We start from the raw sequence: 27,877 nt of genomic DNA, 5'->3' as shown, positions 1-27,877 counted from the left end.
GGACACCATCTCTGCCCATCCTGACCTCACTGTGAAGGAGAACTAGGCGCTAAATATATTATTTTATTATTAAAAAACATACAAATAAGTTCTCCCGTAGTTTCAGGATTTGAATTAATATTTTTCTTGGCTCATAACATATAATATATAGTACAGGCAGTTCAGGGAGATGTTCTCTAGGTGTTCCTCTTTAAATCAGGTAAAATAAGAAGAGAAAAGTACATTTTGGTTCAATAACTACTGAAATTGCACTAAAAATGGGCGTCTTTCCAGTGACTTCAATGGGAACAGGACGTTAGTGAAATACCCCATGTTTCATAAAACGTGCAAACAAGCAAATGGCTGGGAGGAGGGATGCATTTTTTAGGTCGCATTGTAACATACAAACTACAGTACAACTAGCCATTATTGCACCAAAGATACTGCCAACACAAACTAAATCCACCTTTGTATCATTCTACACGCTCTTCACGTACATCTACATTCAGTCTTATAAACGACCAGTGCTTATAGACAACCTTAGGTCATTTCACAATAAAAAGGCAAATCAAATTTTATACGGGTGTATATTTTAATTCATTTTAAAAATGTTTTACATTAGCTGATAGAGTTCGTATTTTCTGTTACATTGGGTAACACCTGAAATGATCTGCATAGTAACGGTAACATTTTTGTTTTGTTGTGAAATTGTCAGGTTCAGGCAGCAATGTAACGTTTCAAAGACAATCACAATACGTGCAGGACGCCCAGCCAGAAGCATTGATTGACTTGCAGTAGCGTGGTGCTCTATATTTTGTGCATCAACAGGTTCGTAAGTGTAACTCAGAAGCAAAACCAAACTTTCCTCTCTCAACCTTAAATGCCTGGTCAGTTCCTCAGCTGGTTGAAATCAGCTGACTTTGACTTCACTGGCGCTACACCAATTTACACCAGCTGAAGGTCTGGCCTGGATTTTTCTGAATAAAATGTCTACTTTGTGGCCACTCCTAGATTCCTTTCATTGACTTCCAGGGGAATTTCTAGTGTGTTAGGAATGCAGGACATGGCTCTTAATAATGAATACACTAAATTAATGCTTAGAGCAAAACTCTGAGTAGTAAATCTTCACTCCAATACCCAGCTCTTCATACATGTATGGCAAGGGAGTGCTGCATATGTGGGGAGAGTAAAATGTTGGGGTTTGAATATGAGAAGAGAATTTTGCCCTCAGCGTGAAGCTTTGACTGTGAAGAGTGTTTTCATCTCCATTTGGCCATTATACTGTAGATATATCATGCGTGTGTGTCCTCACCTACAGAAAAAAAGTGCTTTTGCTTTGTCTACCTGATAAGTACTCAGTTTGGATGCATCCTGCCATCTATCCCATGTGTTTGTACTGAGATCTGTCTCGAGGAAGTTGTACCTGGTTGGCTGTCAGTTTGTGGTGGATATGGTAAATGCAGACGGTTATCACAATCATCAACCCCAATATCAGACCCAAAATCAAAGGCAAGGTTTCTTCTAACTGTTCCCTCTCGTCCACTGGACACTTATGTTCTGCAATTAGAGAGAAAGAGATGATGAAATATTTTAAATATTAACTTGTTCTGTACTGCAAAATGAACTTCGCCAGTGAAATAAAGCTAACTGAATAATGCCTACAGTGAAATCATCTGTACAGAATAAAATCATGTTCAGTAGCAATGAAACAAAGGAAAAATCATTAGTTATTGGTGGCTCAACTGTTCTAAAGAAAACTAAAATAGCATTGACCACTGTAGGCCCTGGTTCAGGCCAGCACTTAACCACATGCTTAACTTTCAACAAGTCATGTCAATTTATTATTGTTATTATTATTATTATTACCATAGCACCTTGGTCTGTCTTAATAGTCTTTTTTATTCTTGAAGTGCCTTCCTTTGCTGAAAAGTGACTGTAAAAATGGCCTCACGGGGGCTCGTTGTCTCTTGACTCCAAATCACCTTTGTTCGGTTTGCAAATTTAAAAAAAAGGGTTGATTTGTTTCTTCCTAACTGCCAGCCCTGTGAATTCACTTCAGGGTCTGATAGTGAAGCGGAGTTATGGCCTATTCATCCCTCCCCTTCTATAATCTGGCCCAGTGCAAGGGTATTAGCACTGCAGTTACAGCTGAAGGGTGGGGCACGCTTTGATTTCCAGATTAACAGCCCTGGGTTTGAAGTCCTTTATCTACATAGTAGGGAAAGCGTGACTTATCAATGTGCCTGCATCTTGTCCTGCAGGGACTATCCTGAAGGTGAAAGCGGGTAGTTCAGTCTTTGATCCAGCTCCTCAATGGGTGTAAACGTCAACAGAGCGAAGCTGAAGACCCGACCCAGAGTGCTCCCACTGATTTCAGTGAGATGGAATGTGGGAGTAAAGACACCCTGGATAAGAACTCTGCAGGCTTGGGATGAAGATGTGCACTAATGCAAATGCATCAATGCCCTACAGGCAACAGCCACAATTACTAGATAAATTGCATATGCACAGTTTGCAAGCTCTTCATTTGTACAATGCTAGTTCAATGGGGCAGGGACCTCTGGGTACCACTGCAATATAGAACAATTACATACAAAACATGTTATTTAGACAGCACAGTCAAGCACTCAAAAGTTAGGAAATGCCAGAATCTAGTTGATCTATACAATCTTAATGTGATGCCCTTGTGCGTATGCATTATGATGCAGTCTTTAGTTATATGATCACATCGTATTTTTTCCGCAGCCTTATTCACTGAACAAGCTGGACAGCACTCAGGAGGCTGAGAGGGTGCTGCTAAAATGTTGCTGACAGTGCAAATGACAGAAGAAAAAATTGCAATTTTCAAAAGTCTCTCTCAGATTTTCAGGGAGGAAAGAAAAGGCACTTCTCTGGCCCCAGGGCTTTCTCCCTGCCAAATTTCAAATACCTGCTGCAAACAATGGAGGTGAAGGAGCTTCTCAAATAAAGGTTGTGTGAATCTTAATGGAAAGTGTTAGACAACCTAAATACCAGTTCCCCCTATTATTAAAGATGGTCAGGCCTGGCACCCTGGTTACCTGACTCTGGAACACAGTCCTCTACCACTAAAACTAAAGGAGAACTCCTCTGAGTGATGTGAATCGCTTATCCTCTATGTATGCCAGCCACAAGAGGGCATAATCACCCACCCATACACAAAGCCAGGCAGTAACTGCAGGGAAAATTGCTCAAATGGAATTCTGACAACTTATACCCGCTGAGAATTTGCCACTTATTGCTGACACACTCCTGGTTCTATTACAATTCCTTTGAGCTACTGAGGTTCATAAAACAACTATTCAAAACTCCGGGTACAAAAAGCAGCTGGCCATGGAGAAAGGGGCTAATCTATCTGGGGAAAGAATTCGATTATTAAGCTTTTTAAAAACAAAAACAAAGAAGGCAAGAAAAAACATTGATGTGAAAAGTATTTTAGCTGTCTCCTTTTCAACTCAGTCCCTGCACTGTTTTTGCCAGAACAGTGATTAATCACCAGTACTCTGTTATAGACACGGCCACAATTGCTGCAATGCAGTTAAAAAAAGAGGGAGGAAGTGGCTACTGGTTATTATTCAGGATTCAAAAATTGATGCCAGGGTTTGGTTAAATACACCCCTTCCAGGTAATGACAGTCAGAATCCCATTGGAATGTTGTTTCCAACCCACAGGCATATGGGCACACAGGCATTTGTGGTATTGAACCTGCAAAGGCTAATGTGGAGAGCAGAGTTGAGTGTGGAGGAGAGCTAAAGTAAGGGACACAGAAGCCAGAATTACATAGATCCAGTGGCCCTAATGACCTATGCGAGCAGCGCAGAGGAGCTACAACCACTCTGTGCCCTTGTCTCACATTCAAAGAATTTAGGCCCAAATCCTCAAAGATTTTAGGTGCCTAAATGCCATGGGAATCAGCTACTGTGTGCATCGCTAACAGTTAGTTTACAAGGCCTGCTGGCTTCAACAGCAAAGCTCGTAAGTTCCCTGCATCAGACCTGTTCAGCTCACCGGACCTCCACACTTCACTGCCAAAATCTTAATGCTCCTTGTCCCCATACTGAGCAGATCACTGGTTGCTGGACATATACACCACACTGATCTTTAACATCACATCTTACAACGTAATCAAATTTTCCACCTCACCTGCTCAATGCCACCATGTCAAACATCTTAACTCCCTTATTTTAAATTCATTTTTTCCAAACTAAGCCAACCATGTCCTCTGCAATGAGAACTGTTTACAAGCCAAGTTGCACATCTCAGACGTCAACTATTATTTTAAGCAGAAAAAAGTCACAAGAACATTGTAACAGGAAATATGTATTTCTTGCAATGTTTGCATAAGTGTAATGGGTGAAAGGAAATTGATTGCTTTAAAAAAAAAACTTTTTGTTTAAAATCTCCATAATTTAGCCCAAAGGCAGTAATCTATCAGTTTTTTTCATATTTAATAAAAAGCAGAATTAATGATAAGGGAATGCTAAAAACTATATGATTCTTGTCTCTTTAAACGCAGCCAATCAGCTGATTCAAAGTCTGTAATGTTCTTAATAGTCACAGACTATTGACTGAGGGAGCTGCCTGGCCAATGGGGTTGCTTTGTAAATTCCTAAGGGACCTATGGATGAAAAGTGCTTTATAAGAGCAAATAATATTGTTATTATTTACTAATTCATTTTAATTCACTCTAACTCAACCCAAAGCAAATCTATTTAGAGCCCCAGGCCAAAACCCAAGAAAGTCAATAGAAAGATCTCATTGACTTCAGTGGGCGTTGGATCATGCCCAGTGAGCTTTGCAAAACATCACACTATATTTACTATATTTGCTTTTGCTTTAATCTGAGCTTCTCTATTCTTATTTTAAAAATCATATTGTAATTAGCCCACTTCAGTCTCAGATGGTCAGTTGTGGAATTCCCTGTAGACTGTCCTGGAGAGGCATCACCTTCAACCTCTCAGAAGAGACAGTGGTGGAAGAGTGTCTGGTTAGTTCAGTCAAAAAGGACTGAGGAGTCATCTCCCCGGTTGTGTTTTGTGCATGGGGAAGTCTATAGATCACAGAGTGAGAACTAAGCTCCAAAAAGCTACGTGACAGATGTTAGGGGGTGTGGACGTTCCGTAAGGCCACACGGACTGGACACACACTGGGAGCAAGTGCTCAAGATGGCCCCCGGACCCAAGAGTGAGGATGGGTGGAAAAGGTCAAAGTCTGCTCTCTGGATAAGTGCTGTGGAGTTCTTTGGTGTGTAGGTGGAAACGGGCTGGTTAGGGGGAAGAGAAAAACTGATGCAAATTACTTCCCAAATCCTTTGTGGCCCGAGAGGGATCTTGCCCTTCTGTGGCTACCAACCACTGGGTCAATGGAGAGAGAATGGAGTGGAGAGGGAGTTCCAGAGGGTGGGTTTGTAGGGTCATTAGCAAGGCTGTCTCCCTATCCTGCACAGGTGAGATTTTCAGCTTGATGAACATGTTCCTCTCCTTGATTGACCCTTCTATTCACCATTTCAGAGTGGGACACCCAGGTCTTGGTTGATCAGTGGACACAGAGTCACAGAATCATAGAAATGGAGAGCTGGAAGGGACCACAAGAGGTCATCTAGTTGAGCCCCTTGCTCTGAGGCAGGACAAAGTAAACCTAGACCCAGCGGCGGCTCCAAGCACCAGCACTCCAAGCATGTGCCTGGGACGGCAAGCTGCGGGGGGCGCCCTGCCGGTCCCTGCGAGGGCGGCAGTCAGACAGCCTTCGGTGGCTTGCCTGCAGGAGGTCTGCAGGTCCCGTGGATTCGGCGGCAATTCAGCGGCGGGTACGCCGAAGCCGTGGGACCGGTGTACCTCCCACAGGCAAGCCGCCGAATCCGCAGGACCCTGCTTGGGGCAGCAAAAAAGCTAGAGCCGCCCCTGCCTAGACCATCCTTGACAGATGTTTGTCTAACCCAGGGGTCGGCAACCTTCAGCACGCAGCCCATCAGGGTAATCCGCTGGCAGGCCAGGAGACAATTTGTTTACATTGACCGTCCACAGGCAGGGCTCCCAGTGGCCACAGTTCGCCATTCCCAGCCAATGGGAGCTGTGGGAAGTGGCAGGCTGCAGGGAGGTGCTGGGCACTGCTTGCTGCAGCTCCCAGTGGCGAACCATGGCCACTGGGAGCTGCAGGGGACTGGTCCTGTGGATGGTCCACGTAAACGAAATGTCTCGTAATCCCTGGTCTAACCTGTTCTTAAAAACCTCCAATGACAGGGATTCGACAGCCTCCCTTGGGACCCTATTCGAGAGTCAGGATGTGACCGCATGTAACGGAAGACAGGTGAGTTTTAAGCAAGCACGTGTTTGCTGGGGGAATTAAAACGCTACGGACCCTGATTGCTCACAGATAGATGATCATAATACTTTCCATTTATGTAGCACCGTTCGTCCAAGGAGAGCAAAGCACTTTACGAGCACTGAGGCTCACACCACTTCTCTGTGGTAGGTAAGTGCTGTGACTCTCCTCTTCCAGGTGGATGGAACAAGGCATGATGCAGAGGTAAAGGGACTTGCTCAAAGTGAGCGGAGCAGCGGAGGATCCAGCAATAGAACCCAACCCTCCTAACTCCCCAGCCCCTGTCCTCAGCCTTGGACCACAAGCGTGACAGTGGGACAGTCAAAAAATTTCAGCTGGAACATTCTCCCATCAGAAAAGAGGATTTTGTTGAAATCAAAAAGTTTTCTGCAGGAAAATCAAAATGGAACGTTTCAATTCATATCAAGATTAACTTCTGACTTTGCCTAAGCCACTGGGGTGTCTCATGGGAGCTGTAGTTCTGGGTCCATCAGGCCCATATGCTCACCTATGGTCCCTACTCCCTGGCTGGCTACACAGCCCATGATGCACTATGGTATCTCCCTGTGACTGTACCATTACAGTGCATCATGAGTCACATAATTCCCATAAGTGACATTAAATGCGCTCATTGAGGGGAGAATACGCCCTCCCCCCCCCCAAAAAATCTCCTTTCCCACAGTAGCAGGGAAATTCTTTTGGCCCCAGTCCAATAAAGCGCAAAAGCACATGCTTAACTTTTAAGCACGTGAGTATTCCCATTGAAATCAGTGGGATTTGTCACACTTAAAGTTAAGCATGTGCTGGAGTGCATTTCTGGATCAGGCCACAGTGCCCAGCACCTTGCAGGATGGAACCCTTTTGTAAGCAAGAAACAACAACTTGTCCTTCTTGTCAGTTGTTTTTTTTAAGCCAATTGCTCAGCAAACAAAGACTGTCTGGAATATAACCCCCTCAACTCAATGGTGAGCACTGACGTTTCTACTTTGGGAGGCAGGCTACTCAGCTGTGGTGTCATTTATATATCTGTCCCCTAAAACATATACTCTACACAAGTTGATATGAGTTATTTATGCATGGTCATTTATTCCTTAGGAGCGTGATATTGTCAAAGGAAACACAACGTATTTATCGTGGCATGCCTTGGCTTCTGTGCGGAGTGCTTATCCTATACTCAAGAGAAGGATAAAATCATGGACTGATTTTCTTCTCATTTATGCTGTTTACTCTGGTATAACTCTCCTGAGTAATTCCATGCAATGTAAGAGAGATCAGAATCAGGCCACCCTACAACTATGCCCCGTATAAGTTGATAGTAGGATTTTTTTTTTCCCCCGTGAGTACCCATGTTGTTCAGGTTAACGGCTAACGTGCACATTTTCTTGTTCAGCCCTCTGTATTAGAACAGACATCAATGAGATACAAATTAGAAAACAGTTCCCCTACCCATTGCCCCAAACCAGCAAAATATAGGGCCATATTCAAAGTTGCTGGAAAGATTCCCATTGACTTTGGATTTGCCATGATGGGCCAGATTTGCAGAAATGTTCAATGCTCATACGTGGCTAGATTTTGAAAAGAACTGAGCACCTTTGAAAAATCTGGCCCTTAGGTAGGTACCTCCGTGGTGCCTCTAACTCACAGCCTCCAGGTCCCGATTCCACCCCAGTTCCCAGCTCTTTAGTGCTGTGTGGGGACATGTCTTCTTTATAGGATTACTGTTTTTTGGGTTCCCCTTCCTTTATGGGAATAAGCTGTACAGTATAAGTACCTTTATACCAGTATAACTGTGTCCATACTAGGAGGTTGTTCTGCTTTAACTAGACCGGTATTGTTAAAACAGTACGGTTATACTAGGGATAGGAAAGTAGAGGGCCATGTGGCAAATACAGAACTGGCATGCCTTGAAAATGAAAATGATAAGTATATTCATCCCAAAAAAGTGGGAAATTTTTATTTCAGTAAAAAAAACAAAAACTGAACATTTTTTGGTTTGATGGGGAAGGGTTAATTTTGGTCTTCCTCCCCCCTTCCTTTTTTTCAACTGAAATTTTAAAAGAAAAATCTGTTTTCAAAACAGGCCATTTTTGTCACCAAAAAAAGTTTCAAACAAAAAGCGTTCAACCAGCACTAGCGTTAGGTGTAGGAAAGAAATAAAAGCAATGAATGTATTTGTAAGGGTTGGGGGAAAGGACTTAAAGACAAATATGTACTAAACGTGTAATAGACATTCTATTGGGTTGGTTAACCATTAACAAAAGCTACAATTCTCTACAAAATTCTATGGGACGGTTCATAAGCCAATTTGTAAATGGTAAGGACAAGAGTTCTCACTATTTAATTCATACTGACATCTCTGTTTTAAAAGTGCACCAGTCCTCCTGCAGATAAAAGTCTCTTCAGATTTAGCAGATCTCTTTCTCAATTCTAATATATTTTAAAGTATTATGTAGCTTGTTCATAATTAATAGAAATTTTACCAAATGTGAAATTAATGAGTTGCAAAGGAGCAGGCTAATTACTGTAATTTAAGACTAGCAGGAGATCCCAAGCTGAACAAATAATAATGCATAATTTATATTTACATACATGCCCTGTACACAGACATCCCACATATGTAGTAATGGTATGCACATGATAAATGGCAGAATCATTTGTTAAATTGTGGAGCTGTGTGATAACGTACATCTGTCTGGCATCTCTGACCACCTCATCTGTACGCTGCCCGCTATTTACTTTCCCTTGGGACTAATTCAAACAGCCACCATTCAAAAAAAACAAAACAAACCTCACAAGTTTGCCAAATAAATATTACCTCTTTTCCTCAAAAGATAGAATTCCCACATGCAATTACATTGTCCTAGACCTAGCCTGGGTAGTGTCGAGTCCCGGACAAGTGACGCATTTACATGCCCATTATGGTTCAAAGAGAAGCGTTGTGCCATTAGAAAATCAGGAAAGGCCTTTTGGGAATGGTATAAAGTGCTGGTTGCTGGCTAGCTATGGTACGAGATAGCAGACTTTACAACTTGGATATTATGTACAGACAGAAAAGCTACGCTGGGTAATTTTAATAAGAATTTGCATATTTCAGTTATAAATTTCCCCCCCAACCCACACCCACAAGGCCTGTTCAGTTGTACCCATCATACTAGGAAGCCTAGATTTGCAGGTGGAGGATACAAAAAAATAGCATCTGAAAAGTGTCAAAAAATCTCTCTGAAATGTCTATAATATTTTTTCCTGTGGTTTATACAGAATACATGGTGGCATGGCAAGGAATAGAGGGTTTATTTGTGCCGATAGAGAAGACTTATATAATTCACTCCCATCTTCACTGTGAGTAATGCAGCCATCTCTAGCTCCGGCTGAGTCAGGGCCTGTAACAGCATATGTTTGCTATGTAATTTAGGGGAATAGTACTTGTGGTAATAAGCACTGTGCTTTGCAGTAAGTGTTTGTATTACTACACGGGGAGCTATTTCCCACAGGTAGAATGACACAATTCAATATTTTAAATGTTATGTTTGACAAGGAACGCCACCCTTTTCTAATCATCAGTTAATTAGTAACGGATCTGGCTACTCCATGTATTATTTACTTTCACCTTGCTTAGGAATAATGATAGACTTAATTAATCCAGTAAAGCTGGAATTTGCAGGGGACTGATCCTAAAATACTAACTCAGGCAAAATGACCGTTGGTCCAAACTAAACCTTTATTTAACGTGGTATAAAATTGGAGTAGCTCTAATTCAGTCAGTCAGTGGCATGACTCCAGAGGAACACCAGATAACAGAGCAGAATTTGGGAGTTTTGCCTGAGTTATAAGACAACTGGATCAAGCCCCATAGAAATATCTTGGATGATATCCTGGCTGCATTGACATCAATGGCAAAACTCTCATTGACTTCAATGGGACCAGGATTTTACCCTGTCAGTATTAATCTAAGCATTTCAGGTACAAACATACTTGCAGCAATAAATAAATTAATAAATAAAAGCCACAGTACAATGTGCTAACAGCAGATTCTGAACAACAACAACAACAAAAAGTGCAGAGAACAATACAGTTCTGACAATATCTTCTGTTAAACCAGATTTTCTTTGATCATAAAGTTGACCAAATCGGGAAAAACAAAGACATACAAAACACAGAAGCAGCTTCTGTCTATTCTATATTTTTAAAAATACTACATTAAAAGAATTAAGTACTGAAAAGTGAGGAAATGACAGAGTTACCCACCCATCTATAATTTTCTGCCTGTGAATTACAGGACACTGACTAATTACATGACCTCCGACTACTTTTCCTGCAGGTTCCCCGCCTCGTTCAGTGCACAAGATGGACGGTACTCCGTGGCAAAGACAACTGTTCAATATTTCTTTTTATCTTCATTGTTCAGTGGGAGGGTCCATGTTTCATTTGCTCCACACCCTCCAAACACTGCATTGAATAAGGATTTCTTTCTCTCTCTTTCTGTCTTTAGTGGCTTTAGTATAGCATTTATCACTACAGATTCTGTGAACCTCAGAAACATGAATGGATTTTATCCTCACCAGACCCCTATGAGCTTGGGAAGTGTTATTAGGGTGATTTTACAGAATTCAGAAATAGGGGATTGAGACACAGGGAAAATGAGGGACTTGCCTGAGGTCACACAGGAAATCTGGAGCAGAACTGAGGATTGACCCCACGTCCCCAGAGACCCAGTCCGGTGCCTTGACCACAAAACCATTTTCCTCTTCCAGATCCATGCTGTATTCAGATTACACCATGCAACAAATGCAGTTCTCTGGACCACAGACCAATTCATCAATAGTCCCCAACCAGTGGGGGGCAACCCCGTCTTCTGAGAAAGCAATAAAATCTATGGAGCACTAAGACCCAGCAATAGCTTGGTCAGGGAAAGGTAGCAGCCTGTGTCTCCCTGGCCTTCATCCCTCCTGCTGCAGTGACGGAGGCCTCTGCTCTTACCTCCTCTCCCCATAACCCAGTCTCAGTGCAGTTCCACCTCCCTCACCAACCCCACACACGGTCCGTTTCAGACTGTAGTGCTGAAAGAAGCCTTTAGATCTCTGCCTCCTGTGTCCACCTGAACTAATCATTAGAAAGGCCCAGAGTCGCCTGCCAACTTCCCTCTGCAATGTAATGCAGACCAATAGAATGCTGGCTGACTGTTTGGATGATGCATTACAGAATCAGTGCACATGCCAAAAGCACCTTGATCAATTAGACAAATCACAACCAGTTGTCACTTGCCCCACAAAAGACAGACAGCCTAGGGACCTCGGGACAGATCGGTAAAGGAATTTAGGCTCCTCGTGATGCAGATAGGCACCTGCTGGGATTTTCAAAAGTGCTTCAGCGCCTAATTCCCAGGAGGAGTTTGGAGGCAAGGATCATGTTGAACGTCCCAATAAAAGCCTGATCCTGTATAGACAGCACACTCAAAACTCTCATTGAAGTCACTGGGAGTTTGAGGTGTGCAAGAGATGCAGAGATTAGGCCAGAGATTAGGCTCAAAATGATTTTGCCGCACATTCCTACCTTCGCTGAAGACGAAGTCAGCACTGATGTCAAAAGGCTGAATGCGGACTTCTGACAGCAAGAGAGTTACGGTTCTCTGGTGATCGCTGGTGATGAGGGAGATGGTCTGCTGAGCTTGGCATTCGTAGGATTTCCCAGCTGGGGTGAGTAAGGCAGAAAGGTGGTGCGAGCTGGCTGTGTGCTTCCCAGCTGTTGAGACCACATAAACAGCAGTGAAACAGTTAGACCCCAAAATCTGGCAGTTGCCAGTGTTGCTAAGAACGCTAACCCTGTGGAGATGTGCCTGGATTGCGGGGAGGTGGGCATGTGCTTTCATAAATCAATAGCTATTCTTGGGGCTGGATTGTGCCTTCTAAACAACACAGAACTCTACTAGGAAGTGGAGCAGAACCACTCCACCCAATGGGAGCTCCTTGCAGCGTTGTGGGATCTCTCCGGTGAGCAGAGTACGGCCACTGCACCAAGCGTTAGGAACGTGTACTTCCCTCTATTCCCAGTGTAAAGTGGAGACATTGCTCCGCCTTTCTCAATCAGTGTAGTGATGCTAGCAGTGCTGACCGCATAGTGGGCTTCATCCAAAGCCCATTGACGCAAATGAGAAGTTTTCTATAAATTTCCATGGGCTTTGGCTCAGGCCCCATATTCCCAGCATGCAGGCAACAGCAAGGACTGCGGTTACACGTACCTCTGTATTGGGGTGCCAAAAAAAAAAAAAATAATAGCTTGAGACACTCAGTTCAGGACTCAACCTAGCTCTTACTGTGTTTCTTGGAAATAAAAAAAAAAGATCATTAGCCAAGTGGAAATAAGGCAAAATTTTCTCATTATGTCAAACATATTTCTGCATACAAAGACTGTGCAAGATCAGCTGTATGGAATGATGAATAACTTCTGCCTTTCTGATCATCTGCAGCCCTTGTGTTCATCATTAGGTTTCACATGCTAGAGCAATAGGGCTTCATATTTGCTCAGTGTGTGAGAGTTAATGTGTGTGTGGCTGTGTATTAGAGGCATGCAAAATATTCACTACAAGATGAAAAATACTCAGAATTCAAAGTTGTACATTATGTTATAGACTCAATTATGGGAGGTGCATTAAGGTATGCAAACCCTTTTGGGGTGAACTTTATTTTTCAGTTAAAATGCATTAGTTTTCAAACCCAAAAGACTATGTTCTTAGTAGAAATGGGTAAATGTGCCTTTTTCCCCCCTAGTGAAGCTGGCATTCCCATTGACAAAATGGGAAGCGTGATGTTATTCCACATTTAATATACCGGCCATTTTATCAAAACCAAGAATTAATGGGGTTTGCAACCATTGTAAAAAATAAGGCCCCAATCCTGTATGAGAGCAACTGAGCCGCTAGTCTCTGCCAGATTAGAGCCTTACAGGACGAGAAGTTTTATGTGACTATCTGCAAAACAAAAATGGTGTATTTTGTACAGCTTACATGAGTGTTTATAAACACACAAATTCCATATGCACTCCCTGCACTTACAGGAGAAATATGTTGCAAGTCGTTTTTTTAAGACATCATTGAGCAATGTGCATGGAATTGTGGATGTCCCCATATTACAGAATTATTTTTAAATGTAACTGAACATGTAGAATGTATTTCCCCAGGGTTTTGTGCTTGGAAGAGAATTGAACTGCTGGTGGTTAAGAACGATAAACATGATGTCTAATTGAAGCCAAACAGTTTCTGAAATATTCAGAGGTAGTGGCAATTATTAGGACAGAAAAGGATAGCTCTGTCTTTCAATTTATCAAGAAAATGGTGAATCATAGAATATCAGGGTTGGAAGGGACCTCAGGAGGTCATCTAGTCCAATCCCCTGCTCAAAGCAGGACCAATCCCCAACTAAATCATCCCAGCCAGGGCTTTGTCAAGCCGGGCCTTAAAAACCTCTAAGGAAGGAGATTCCACCACCTCCCTAGGTAACCCATTCCAGTGCTTCAAGTTCCCCCCAATACTATCCCACTGAGATGCCTATCGTTCATGTACCATAAAGAAAAGGGGCGGAGGAGGGAAAGTATCAAAAGAAACAAACTCAGATGAGTGAAGGAGGAAAGATTGAGAAAGGAAACAAAAGGTGGGAAGAAAAGTAAGAGAGAGAGTGTGAGTGAGTGTGTGCGTACACAGCAGCACCAGTGCAATCCCCTCTGCCCCAACATCAGAAAAGAAAACCAGAGGTAAACGTCCATCCCTTATTACTATTTAAGTGATTCAGTCCAAAGGTGGTTTCCTTCAAATTAACCGCACATAGGACCTGAATCCTGTTCCTATTGAAGTCAATTTCAAAACACCCATTGATCTGCAGGAGAACAGGATCTGGTACAGCAACTGCCAGCCGCAGTGATCAGTGGTAGAGGAAGAAACTGAGGTTATAGCAGAATGTGGGAGGTGGGCTCTAGGGACTGAAAACACAGGCATTTTCCTACTCTCCTGAATGCAGTGTAGACCTGCCGCAGTCTGCAAAAGCGGATGCAGAGCGGGGATGAAGATGGGGGCAGTTTTCCAGCAGCTAGATACCGCCTTGGTTAGAAAACGCGCTGAATTCACCTCCCAAAGACAGAAACGTGTTTAAGCTTTGCCTAGCCTAGCAAGCAGATTGGGGGAAATACGGTTTTCTCGCCACGGCAAGGAGAATATCTGGGGACTGCGAGCAAATTGTACTAGATAGATAGATAGATAGATAGATAGATAGATAGATAGATAGATAGATAGATAGATAGATAGATAGATAGATAGATAGATAGATAGATAAAAGCGGGAGGAGGTCAGTGTAGCAGTTAGGGGGGAAATTAGTTTGTCTCCATGTTCCTTCTTTACCTATTCATGCTATAGGCGTGGGTGAATAGTTGCATTTCATAGGCATGGCCCATACGCTGGGAAGATTGGACTATTTGGATGTGGTTTCAGTAGAGCAATATTTTATTTGTAATTAAATTGGATTTTAATCAACACTCCTCCTGATTTCATCAGACAACCCAGCCCCCTTCCGCTTTACTCCCGGGTACCCCGAACAGCTCAGTGTTCCGTTTACCTTTTTTTATTTTCATCTACAACAACGGCCAAGGGGAAAGCTCTTTGGCTTGTGGGGGAAAAGGCCTTTCCCAGCCAGCACTTACGATTGACGGCATCTTTGAAGTAGGTTCGCTCCGAAGAATCATAGACAAATTGGATCTTGTTCAATTTCCAGACCGCCTCTTGCCTTTTGGTTGTGTTGTGGCCTTCCTGCCAATCCAAAATTTTAAAAAATGGCTATTTCGGTAAATGAACTTCCCTGGCATTAAAATGTACAGCTCGCGTCGTTTTGATAATGGTTGTGGGTCGGTTTTTACAACGATCGCATCTCATTTAACACACACCGATCGCGGGATTTCCCCGCTTGTGGGTTTCCCTGTGACCAGTTCAAATGAAGCCGAATTTAAGATTTCGGGCTGGTTTTGCTGGCATCAGATGTCCTTGATTTTTAGTGAAAAGGGAAAACAAAAAGCAGGACCCGGAGGCACATAGCAATCACCCAGTCACTTACCTTTACAAAATACAGTTTGAGGGTGTAAACTTTGTCTAGCCACGATATTTGGAGTTCCGATTCGGTAGTGCCACATTTCCCCCTCACTTCTGCTCCTCGGGAAAGCGGAATCTCAGCTTCTTCTGTTATCAACTAAATGCGCAAACAACACAACACACGTTCAACAACCGAACAGAAAGGCCGGATGACCAACACCAGTCCCAACGGTTAATGATTAGGGACAATAGAAGGGGGTAGTTTACATGGGCTCCGATATAAAATAACATCAGAAAAAAGTATCAGGGGGTAGCCGTGGAGTCCGGTGGCACCTGAAAGACTGATAGATTTATTTGGGCATAAGCTTTCCTGGGTAAAAAAAAAACCCTCACTTCTTCAGATGCAGATGTTATCAGAAAAAAAGGTGATCCTTCCCCCTCCAACCCAAGCAAAAAAATATGCCCTTAAGAGTAGGAGCAAAAAGGGGAACATACAGGAAAGCAGATACATTTGCCTATAGGGAACTGGGTTCTTTCCTGACGCTATTTCAGGCATTGACAACTTTCTCTGTCCAAATGCAGCTGGATTCGCTATTCTGAATCATTTCTGCTGGCAAAGCGCATGGACAGAGAGAGGGGTTTTCAATTAGCATCGAGATCCCTTAATGGCGCTAAAATACTGAGACAGTGGGGTCATTAGCGGGATGGGCTGAGATCTTCATTTTGAACACGGGACATTATGTTAATGGCTTTCGGGCCCGAGGCTAAGCGAACATACTACGTCCCTTTCTAAAAGATCAGCCCCGCGCGTTGAAAGCGGGACCCTAAATCCCTCTTACATCGACATAATTGCTGGCCGACACATCATAAGGGACCATCACTTTGGCTGCAAATTCGGCCATCAGACACGTGGTGCCGTTGTCCCGCACCACAAAAATATCCTTTTCGGGGCTGGTGGAGAGCCCGGAGAGGTTCTCCACTTCTTGCTCGGCCCCGATTCGAGCCATGGCATCTGCGGGAACAAAACAGATCGGTAGAGACACCCGGGGCTTGCTGGCGGCGCCGTGCTCCGCTTGCAGCGTGGTGGGCCAAAAAAAAGTTACCCCTTTGCCCTGCTCTTCTGCAGCCAAGTCCCCCACCCCCACTTAAGCCCTTTGCATGAAATGAATCGGCTTTATTGCAAGCCCTTCTCTGGGCAAGGCAGCCGCCTGTAACGCATCCCCATGGCTCAGCTCCCAGACAGCCGCCCGAGGATGCTCGGAGCTCCCCACTCGCCCGCAAGCCGGGCAGGTCCCCTCGCCGGTGGACCCCTAGCCTCAGCCCGCCCGCCCGTCGGAGCGCTACTCACGGACTAGGCACAGCAGGCCCGGGACCCGCAGCAGCCCGGCTCTGAGCCTCACATCCATGCTTCTCTCCGCCGGGCGCTGGAGCCGGGAATTCCTGTCGGGGCCAAGAGCGAGTTCCCGGCTCTGGCGCTGCACGGTCAGGCTGCGAAATGCACCAAGCTAGCAGAGTGGCTGGGAGCTGGAGGAGGAGGAGGAGGAAAGGGGGGGGGGGATGGAGGAATGCCGGGTGGGGGAGCTGTCCAAGGTATCCCCCGCTGGAGCACAAAAGCAGGGACGAGTTCGGAGCTCGCGTCTGGACCTGCTCGTGCCCGCAGCTCTGCAAACGGGTCCAAACGCTTCGCCTGGCACGCGTAGGAGCACTGGGGGGGAGAGGGGCGCCTCTCGGTGTTAAAAGAAAGCCTCGGGGCTCTGCCGCTCCATTTCCGGGGGCTCCTGGAGCCTGTGAAGGATCCCGCTTCTGCCCGAGACAAGAAACTGCGACGGCCAGTCTTGGGGCCGGGCCGTTGCTCTATAAAACGGGGCGTCGAGGCACTGCGGTGCTATCCACGTGGCGCCCCTGTTGCCCTCGCTCGCTGTAATTGCGCTAACAGCAAGTCAAGGCCTCTGGTGGTGTTTGGGGTTTTTTGGTTGGTTGTTTTTTTTTTTTTTTTGCATAGGCTTCGCCACTGATTGCCCCGCAAATAACCTAAGGGCAGACAGTACAACCGCCTTCCCCCCCCCCCCACTACTTTTTAAATGGGCCACCTCTAAAATGGCTGCAGCGGACATGATGGGCGCTGGGATTTGGTTTGTGGTGGGGCTAAAGGAGGCATGAAACAGTCATCATCCCTCTACGTAACCAGCAGTCAGCCGGTTCCTGCTTGGGCACAAGAACAGGGCCGGGTCCTTCAATGGAGTGACTCCAGCTGGCGATCAGCAGTTGGCACCGGGTGTTTATTAATCATTGACCACAATCTCTGTGTCCTCAAAGACACCCACTGAGGTTTAAGACTTTCACTTGCTTTGTTGAAAAAAATGTAAGTGCTCTCTTCCCGGAGTGTCTAGCTATGCCCTGCCTTTTGAAAGAGGGGGAGAAAAAAGTCCCAGGTAAAACAGATTCAAATGATCCCAGATTGGAGGGAGAGAAGGGATCGTCAGCATTTTAGATGACTTTTTAAACACTAAGTGCTGTGACTATATATTGATAGAAAAGTCAAAGATTTTCGATGCAAAAGATTGGCTGAGGAAAAGCACTCATTCTGTTATGGACAGCGCTGCAGATAGCAGGAGACAGGACTAAACTCTGCAGTCTGCAGTTATAAAAGAGCAACTCCCCTCAATGATTGGCATTTTCCCGGCCCCCAGTTGCTATCCTCGCTAAAAGTATATTGTGTTGGGATTCATTACCACGGGCCTTATATCAGCAGTGAGAGATTACCTGGATTCTCCATCATATCAATTGGGCCGCCTTCACCGGTGTCAGGTGGCATTGGTTCACTGAAGTTAATGAAACTATCCTGATTCCCAGCAGGTGAGGATCAGGCCCATAGAATCGATCTTCGAAAAGGTTGCAGCGTTCTGGGAGGGTGTGGTTAAAAGGCAGACGGATACAGCTGATCGAGCACACTCAATCTTAGGGGTCTGCTAGTGAACACTGCAAAATGGTGTTCGTTACATTCCCATGTTCTTACCGTGTATTTCTGAGCCATTCATCTTTTTTTACCTGATCTGTCATATGCTTGCTCCTAGCCCAAAGGTGACGTTTTCTACAAAGGTTGAGCAAAATCCTTTCAACCATGTTTTAGCTCGGAGAGGATGAGAAATGGTTCGCTTTTCCCCATAGGAAAACAGTCTAACTACACGAGAGAGAGAGAGAGTTACAGCAAAAAGATAGCTGAAGATTGAAACCTGCGAAAGATTGAGGGCCAAATCCAGCACCCACTGACGTAAATGGGAAACCTTCCAGTGTCAGTCAGTGAACATTGGATCAGGTCCATGGGCCCAGCTCCACAAAGGTATTTAGATTCCTAAGGCCCCTTGATTTCAATGGAAGTTAGGAGCCTAAATACCTTTGTGGATCTGGGCCATAGTCCTCACGAACAACTAGAGCCTTTGCTTGTTTCCAAATAAAATGGCTTGCTTGAAAGTTGTATTCAGAGCATGGTCAGAAGAAAAAGTAATGAATAGCATCAACTCAGAGACACTGAGCACCTAGGCTGTTACTGAATATAGTGGGAACACTGTTGAAAATCAGACTATAAATCCATAGTGGGGTAAATCTTTTCCCCTGCCTTTACAGATGCAGTGACTCCACTTCCAGCAGAACCAGTGCTGTTCCATGTGCAGAGAGGAAGGGGGCAAATGCCGAGGGGCCAAGCAGGGTGTGTGCATCTTCTACCACATGTAGAACTCCTAGATTGATCCTCCCATCTCCCACAGAGAGGGAAACCCATACTAGAGATGGGACAAGTGAAATTGCAGGCATGGAGTAATTGCAGGCATGGAGTGTCCCCACCACCGCTGGACAATTCTACACAGAGAGGCCACTCACAGGCCAATATTCAGGTTGTGGAATTCACCACCAGAGTGTTTGCCCCTACATGCACACTTAGAGCCCAATTCTCTGAGTCTACCCAAGTCATTTACACTAGTGCAAAGTGTCACCAGATCAGAATGTTATTTTACACTCATATTGCACTGGTATAAATGATTACACAAGATGCAGGGAAAGAAGAATCTGGGGCTAGTGTGAAATTGAACATAGAAGCCAGCACAAGGTCTATGCAACTAAATCCTCCTTAAATTTCATTGTTTTACAAAATACGGCCTATACCACAGCCCCAGTGCCATTTCTATTTCTTGGGCGGTATTTGTGTTTCAGGATCTCACAGTATAATATGTGCACAGATTTTTTTCCAAGTGCTATTTTTGCCACAAGTTACAAGCACGGTAGGTGTAGTTCCATTGATTCCATACTCACAATTAAATATTCCCTCCTGGAGAAACTTTGGTCTCCCATTAAATGATGTCAGCTGAAGGAGTTCCAGCCTTAAAACCACTGATAGAAAAACATAGTACATATGTAATACATGATGGACCTCTTTTATGAGCTGTATCTTCAATCGTAAGGAGACACTTGTTAACTCACTACTATACATGCTACACTAATGTACATTAATGTTACACTAGTGATCAATCGGTTTAAATACTGAAACCCATTCATTTTCTGATCGTGAAATTATCCTGCAGTGCTTTATACAAGGACAAGAGAATCCAGCGCTCAGATGTTCAGTTCACATAAACCCCAGTCTGAACTACCTCCTGAATGCGCTAAATTGCACTGCGAGTCTCCTAAGAATCGAATATTCTTTGCTCTATTTTGTTTCTGGTCAGCCAGGAAATACCACCATGATTCTTGTGTGCAAGGAAACGCCACATGACCAGCTGATGGTAGTTCAGTATTTTCTGCTTGCTCTGGCCAGAACTAGAAAAGGTGTCGGCATGAAAAAAAAATGGGTGTTTACTGTTCAGTGTTAAAAGAACTTGAAGGATCAAACTGAATTTAGGGCAGAAGTGTGTTGTTTTTTTTTTATCTCAAGGGGCTCCCTTCATCCCTAATGTTGAAGGTTTGGTAAATAACAAAGGACACCTACCGTAACCTCTCCTGCTTCCAGTCAAGTCAAAGGTAGCTTTGCCATTAACTTTCAACAGGAAGAGGATTGGGCCCACGAACAATGTTTACCCTCATTGATCACAAAGGAAGGTGAAATTGTAAGTGTGAATGAAGCCCAAGGTGAGTTATGATTCTCGTACTCTCATGAATGGACATTCAGAATAAACCCAAGAGCTTTCGTTTCACCATTATTTTGTTCACGGGGCGCATGTTTATGTTTTGGGTTGGTTTGATTTTTTTAATCTAACCTGTGTCCTTGGTGTCTTTCTATCCAATCTTCCTTTTTTAATTGTTATAATAGACAGCTGCTTTAGCAAAATAATTGTTGTTCCCTTAGTGATGCTAATGTTGTCAGAGGAAGAAACAAACCCATTTAGCCAAGTATTTTATGGTTGTGTTTGATGGTGGGTTATATGTTCCTGTAATAGTTGCTCATGGATCAGTAGTAATTTCAACTGAGGAGAGCAGCTGTTTAATGTGTTGATTTACAAGCAAGTGGGCAAATGTGCTTTTGTGAGGATAAGGTCAGAAGCAACTTCTATGGCGTGTGTATAAAGATATAGATATAACTATAGATGGATAGGTATAAATATCTCCCTAATTCTGACTCTGAAGTTCAGTACCAAAGGAGTGAAGAGAGAATGTACTACAGTGTTACAGGTGGAAATAATTAACCTAGTAGTTAGTAAACCAGAGACAGTAGCTCTCAGAAGAGATGGGCAAAAAGCACTTTGGTTTATTAAGTTTAGTGGCTGTCCGTGTGAAAGATCCCATAACAGTTTTGGGAAAGTGTAAAAATAACTCTGTCAGATGCTCTTCCTTTCTGAACACAAATTACATTAGGACCGGATTTTCAGAGAGGCGATGCACCTACAGCTTCCATTAACTCCAGGTGAGGTGAAAGGTGACCAGCCCTTCTAAAAATCGAGGGCAAAGCTGGGTGAGGCATTACTGCGTGCCCAATGTCTGCTACTTTTTGCCAAGAAAGCAGCTACACCACCACCAGCTTACTCGTTTTCATAAAATGTTTCCCCATCCAATATACATGTTTCCTCAACTCTTCCCCTCTGCCTGCAGGCGTTAGGATCGTTTTGTTAATTTGTGCTCAGAATATCTTAGAGAGATATGTGTATTTAAGGTGGGGGATACTATCTTGTATTAAACTAAGTTGTTGGGAGATAGTATGGGACCACTCACAATTACAGTCTGAATCAGACATATAAATTAAGGGTTGGCGTTCAAGCTTACCTCTCATCCGAGCAAGCTTTGCATTGCATTCAGGTCCGTTTGTGGCATGTATTCATGATACACCACACGCTACTTCTAGGGGAAGAGGCAAAACAAACAAAGCCCCTCGCCGGTGTGTGGTATTAAGATTTTTAATGGCATATATCGCTTGAGATGACTATTGATCCTGAGTAGCAAAGGCTATAAGACATCTACCCCACACTGACACATGGCGTGTGGGTATATGCACACACCGTTTGTGTACATACACACCGGTTACATCCATGTCAGAAATAATAGAATTGGAACAGGCAAGCTTGCCCCCTCCCCATCTCTAAGTCACTGAGTTCAGAGATGTCGCCTGACATACACAGGGGAGAGAGATCGACCGCTTCCCAGCAGCTCACCTGTGCGCTGTTCTCAGCACAGACAGAGCCGTGCTCCGAAGCAGAGCGCGAGCAAAGTGTGAAACCAGATCTACTGGGGCCACAAGTCTTTGCGCTCCAGAGTCTGGCTTTCTGCAGTTTTTGAAGCTCAGCGTTAGGTACTTTTTCTCCCCTAACTACACACGGCGATCGATGGGGTGGGGGCGCAGGAGGGGTGAAAGGTTAGGGGAGTGTTAGTATTTCAAGTCACTCTTGCTATTCCTACATCATTTAACTGTGACACAAAAGATCTCCTCTTCTGATGATCATACGCGTGTCTAGTTGGCATCTCTTGAAGCTCGAATGACAGCTCCTGCTCACCATCTTGGTACCCGTGATATGGATAGTGAGACAGATGCAGTCTTAGTTGTAATGTTTTACATTGCACTTTATTTGCCGGTGCCAACTTGTTTCCAGAAAACTACTGTAACGCAACCCCCCCAGTGAAAAGTGTGCCAGTTACATGCCGGGGGCTGGTTCGTTACCACGGGAAATTGTAGGTTAACCCTTGCCTGGTGTGAGGTAGCTGTGTAAATAAATCTGTGAATAAATAAATAAAAGTCTTTAAGGTGCCACCAGACTCCTTGTTGTTTTTGTAGGTTAACCCTACATTTTGGCTGTCTAAACCGTCTAACATGCTCACCTGCAGCTGGAATAGTCCCGTGTTACAGCCATTTATTTAACTAACCCTCGGCACGTGGGACCAATGGTCCTCACAAATTGTCCTGTGGGAGCTGACCTCTTTCAGATGAATAAAACAGAGCGTGGAAGAGGCTTTTGCAGCCTGCTATAGGCCCCTCGAAAAGCCAGGAGGCAGAGAGCGCCTCCTACTGCTTTGCCCTTAGCGGGATTATTCCAGCAAACTCAGAACCTGTCTGAACAAAGGTCGACCTTTTGCTGACTTACATTTGTGTATGCAGTGTTGTGGTAGCCCTGTTAGCCCCAGGCTATTACAGAGACAAGGTGGGTGAGCTAATATTTTTATTGGACCCATTTCTGTTTATTGACTTCCCAGTTCCCACAGATCCCTGAAGACTGGAAAGCTTGTCTCTCTCACCAGCAGAATCTGCTCCACTCCAAGAGATTACCTCACTCCCCTTCTGTGTCTAACGTATGTCAGGGACACTGCACAAGATCTCAGGAACGTGAACCAGGATTAACAAGCAGCCCCGGAATCGGTGAAGCAATGGCCTCGTCTGTCTTTTCCAGCCAGGAAGATAAGACAGCTGGGGAAATGTATCCTATTTACCAAACAGCCCGTGGATCTAGAAATGGCCAAACCCGAGGAAATTATTTCACCAGCACCTGGGTGGTTTAAAAAGGTGCATCAAAAGGTAAGTGAGAATCCGGGCTAAGAGATTTCACAGCGCACCCAGCCTGGAGTCGAGAGCCCTCACTGCCAATACCCTTCTTGCCGTTGACACTGGCTCTAGGTACGCAAGTGGCAATTTAGAGCTGAGTTTGCAGATTAAAGAGACGCCTGAATTTCGGAAGGCGGGAGAGGAGCTGCTGTTGGTTGCACTCAGGAAAAGGGCCGCAAGATCAAAATACTGTACTAATAAAGACAAGCTGATTAAAAGCTTGTCTATTCAATGGACTGTCCCTCTCTGAGCCGCTCTCTCCAGCGTTTATGGCAAGACACTTTGCTCTGGTGAAGAGCTAAAATGGAATTCAGTATTATTATCCATTAAAATACCCCTTCTTCCACAGCTGGGGCCTAGCCCTTCCCAGCCACTTGTAAATAGAAGCCTCCATTGAGGAAAGCCCTCTGAAAAATGTGAATGAATTTCTTAGCCCCATTGAAGTCAATGGGAAACGTCTCCTAGATTTCAATAGGGCCAGAATTTCTTTTGAAAGGGAATACTTCCAACAAGTGACAATAGCCATAAACTGGCTGAAGGTGGTAATCAAAATTAGGAAGCATCCTAATTAAAGAACCACCAAACTCAACTTGGTTAGCCTAGTAATCCTGAGGCTGGAGTCGATATAACCCAAATTCAGGGACAGAGAATACCCACGCAGCTCTTATAGGCACTGTGCTTGTGTACCAAAAGCAATCCTCTGAAATTTCTTCACGTCAGCGGGGAGGTCAGAAATAGCTCCAGATAATTAAGGCTCAATATTTCTGAATTGTCAGTGTTTGTTATTTCAAAAGCTACAGAACTGTGGTGTTGGGTTTTTTTAAAATGCAAAGACAGCAGACATTTGCCTCTGCTCCATTTGAGCAGATGTAGCAGTTTGAACGCTCGCTCCCAGCTGGAGAATAGACATACTCTAAATGTTTCCTGGTTTTCACTGTTAATAATAAACATCATCTTCTTTTTCCAGATTTGTGTATTTATGGATTAAGGGTGGTTGGGTTGGGCGGGTGATCTCCATTTAACATATTTCTTCTGCTTCTCATCGGAGCTCTAAAGCTCCTCGCTGCAGTGTCATTTTCAACACAAGGTCAAACATATAAACACATTTTATTGTTTATAGTCCAAGTAAATACAAACAAATAATATTAGCAACTAAGTATCCACACAGACTATTTTGTAAAATCAACAAACATGTTAGCTGTTTTTATACAAAATACTGCAAAGCAATTTGATAAGATCAAACAGCTTCAGATGCTTTGCGTTTATCATTGTCTTCTTTTGGCAATCACAGTGAAATGTTTTATAGTGTAATTATTTTCAGTGTTAGAATACAATTCTCCCAGTGCCATCTCTATTAATTTATGTTTAACAGAAGATGTTTGGGATGAAATAGTGTTAGGAGTTTGGGGGTTTAGTATAGAAACTATTATGGGCCATTTTTGATCCATACACTAATACCTCCTCAAATGCCTTCTTTTTCCTTACAGAGACAAGGTGGGAAAGAGATATTCTGTTTGTTTGGTGAGAGAGACAAGCTTTCAGGTCTGGGTCCTTTTTCTTCATATTGTGGCGTTTCCATTTTCTTATCTATTACTGTACGGGAAAGGAGATTTTCCCTCTACAAGGAAAAGCTTGTAAAAATAAAATCGGGTATTAAAATAACTGAGATGCTGGTAGCTGTTTTAAAATTGCTTTAATTCTTTTGTATAAGTCTCCTTAATGAAAATATTCTGGCATTTTTTTACTAGCACCATTCTTAGGCGATAGACCCTGCCCCTGAGAGTTGTCACTGGTTGGAGCAAGAGCAGAGGGATCTATTAAAATGATTTAATAGATTTACCTACTGCTAAAAATAATATTTGTAAATGATTTGAGGACGAAACTTAGTAACTTCACAGCGAAAATGACCTGACTGTATGAAACAGTGTTTCCTCGGCGAGTTTGTGGCGTGTGATTTTCGGAGTTTTTACTGATGTTTTCAGTATTTAATTAGCACTCGTCTTCTTCTAGCTTCTATTTTATTTCCAAAATAATGTTTAGGTCTGTAGGCGGACAGAGAACAGCATAACGTCTCTCCATATGAGTTAGCAGTTGCCAGACCGAGTAGTTTAGAGGGCCAAGGGTGTCTGTCACTGACTGAAAGGTGAACGTGATTTACAGTCTCATTTCCAAACTTGATGAAGTGGAACTGAAATCTCCAGGTACTGTCAGACGAGACACGGTAAACAAAAAAGCCTTCAGCTTTGGCCATGTGCTGCTTTAGTATAAGGTTTAAGGGCACAGCTGTTGGTATCCTTGTTTCATAGTATCAGCCTTCCGTTATTACTGGATGAAGAACAGAAAACGTAATTGTGCCAGTATTGCCAAAATAAAAATCAGTTTTATCTAAAGAGACAAGCATTCAGCTCAAAGCCTAGATAACTGTTTTTTAAAGTGTCTCTTCCATTAACTGACCCCTGATTCCTTAAAAAAAAAAAAAAAGCGGCAGTTGGATGCGGTAAGTCATACTTCACAAGATACAACATGCAATACACCGAAAAGGGGGAAACTGTTTGTTTTAAATTATTCCCCTGGGTGATAATGCAACGCGAGGGAGCACCACAGGTGTGTTTTAATGTCTGGTAACTGTATTAAAATATTGTAATAAATATTTCTGGTGAGGCCATTCATGTAAAGAAATTGCTGATTAATATAATTGTTTGATGGACTGGAACTAAAGAGGCAAGGCTCCTTTGCCTATAACAGCTACGTTAGAAGGCATCATAGAACAATATAATCTTGCTTTCAGCCTCCGCTCCTTTGTCTTGTGTAATTATTTAAACGTGTGCAAAGTAAGCATGAGAAGACAGGACATGGGGCTAGATGGACCATTAGCCTGACCCATTATAGCCGTTATGTTCTTATTGGCACTCACTTTTCTAGCAGGGGTAAGTGAGTCAATGGGTGCAAAATGCCACCAATCGGATTTGGTAGTGTCCTTGCCTAGGTGTAAATGCAGTGCTTATTTTGTGCCAGGGCTAAGCCTCTACACTTCCCCGTTAGGTAGTTGTTAGCACAAACCGAGAGGTGCAGGCAGGCGCCCTCAGTTAGGAAAGTTTTTTTTTTTTTTAAATTGCTTTCATTACAAATTGAGCACCGTGTAAATGGTTGCTTAAAATGCAAGGCAATGGAGAGTCGGGTCCAGACTATACAAATACACAAATTAGAGCACACAAGGTATTAGTTTCACTGGGCTTCTCTACACACACATTTTACACTGATTTAGTTAGATCAGCTTACAAAATAAGAGTTCAGTTAGTGCAAACCCCTAGACTAGATGCAGTTTTACTGGTAATAATGCGATCAGAGAGGTATAGCTTACTTTTACCTAAACCTTAAAATATAGGTATGCCCACGTCGGTATAAATGCAGCCCCGGGGGAGTTCTAAACCGCTGTAGTCAACAATAACGGTGTGTGGACCAGCCCTAGGACTCCGGATTTGCCAGTAGTATGTTAAATAACGCAAGCAGACATCTATTTTCTGAAATGTTAGCTGTGCTAGCAGCAACCCCTCTCTGGAGCGATGCATGGGACTGTCCTGCCCCCGGTCAATTTAAAAATACAGGAAGGCCAAAATTAAAACCGTTGGGAGTTCAGCGACACCTGTTGGGGCTGTTTGCTCTGGGAGTGGAACTGCCCGAAGAAGAATACGGGGTAGAAGGAGGCTGGTGCATAGGCGCAGATGGAAGGGGGAGAATGTAAGGCCCTTGGTGGGGTTGGGAAGGGGTGGAAATGGCACAGAATGGACACAGAGGCTTACAAGGGATTTGACAAATTGACATGCAAATGACCATTGTTATTCTGTTGTTCAGCTGGAAGAGCCCGCATTTGAGGCCGTTTCGTGGCCAGGCAGCGGGGGAAGGAGGATCTCGCTGCACGGCGGGCGGCGGGGCTGAGTTAAAGGGGGGTTATTTAATGGTGGGACCCCGGCCCCATGAACCGCTCGGGGCCCGGAGCGCTGCGGGGGCGGGCTCCGGGGAGAGTGAAATCGCAATGACTCGCTCAGCAGCACCTCCAGGTTACCGGCGCGTGGCCTCAGCCCCGGGGCGGCGCGTGCGCGACAGGGTCCGGTCCTTGCTCTGCCCTAGAGCCTTCCTCGCTGCGGGGCAGCCCCGGGGATACAGGGGGCAAGAAGGGGAAACCCAGGGGCAGCTTCAGAGGAACAGGGAAGCCCCAAAGGAACAGGGGGGCGGGCCCAGTGGACCAGGGGGGCAGGAAGGTGGAGATGAGGAGGGGAAGCCCCAGAGGAACAGGGGGGCAAGAAGGGGGGAGGGGAAGCCCCAGAGGAACAGGGAGGGCAGGAAGGGGAGAGGGGCAGGATCAGGGGGGCAGGAAGGTGGAGATAAGGAGGGGAAGTCCCAGAGGAACGGGGGGCAGGAAGGGGAAGCCCCAGAAGAATGGGGGGGCAGGAGGGAGGTGGGGAAGCCCCAGAGGAATGGGGGGG

General features: G+C 44.3%; 1 protein-coding gene across 1 annotated transcript; it reads right to left on the bottom strand.

Annotated features, from left to right (window-relative positions):
• Positions 1-552: 552 nt before the first annotated feature.
• LAMP5 (lysosomal associated membrane protein family member 5) lies at positions 553-16,911 on the bottom strand. Its single transcript, XM_034764108.1, has 6 exons — positions 16,731-16,911; positions 16,222-16,394; positions 15,408-15,539; positions 15,001-15,106; positions 11,869-12,057; positions 553-1,536 (listed from the first exon to the last, which is right to left on the bottom strand). Exons 1-6 carry the CDS (start codon positions 16,786-16,788, stop codon positions 1,358-1,360), a joined length of 837 nt encoding a protein of 278 aa, XP_034619999.1. The 5' UTR covers positions 16,789-16,911; the 3' UTR covers positions 553-1,357.
• Positions 16,912-27,877: the final 10,966 nt, after the last annotated feature.

This window comes from Trachemys scripta, chromosome 3, assembly GCF_013100865.1.
Source record: "Trachemys scripta elegans isolate TJP31775 chromosome 3, CAS_Tse_1.0, whole genome shotgun sequence".
Classification (NCBI taxonomy): Eukaryota; Metazoa; Chordata; order Testudines; family Emydidae; genus Trachemys; species Trachemys scripta.
This window is presented reverse-complemented; position numbering and strand designations above follow the sequence as displayed.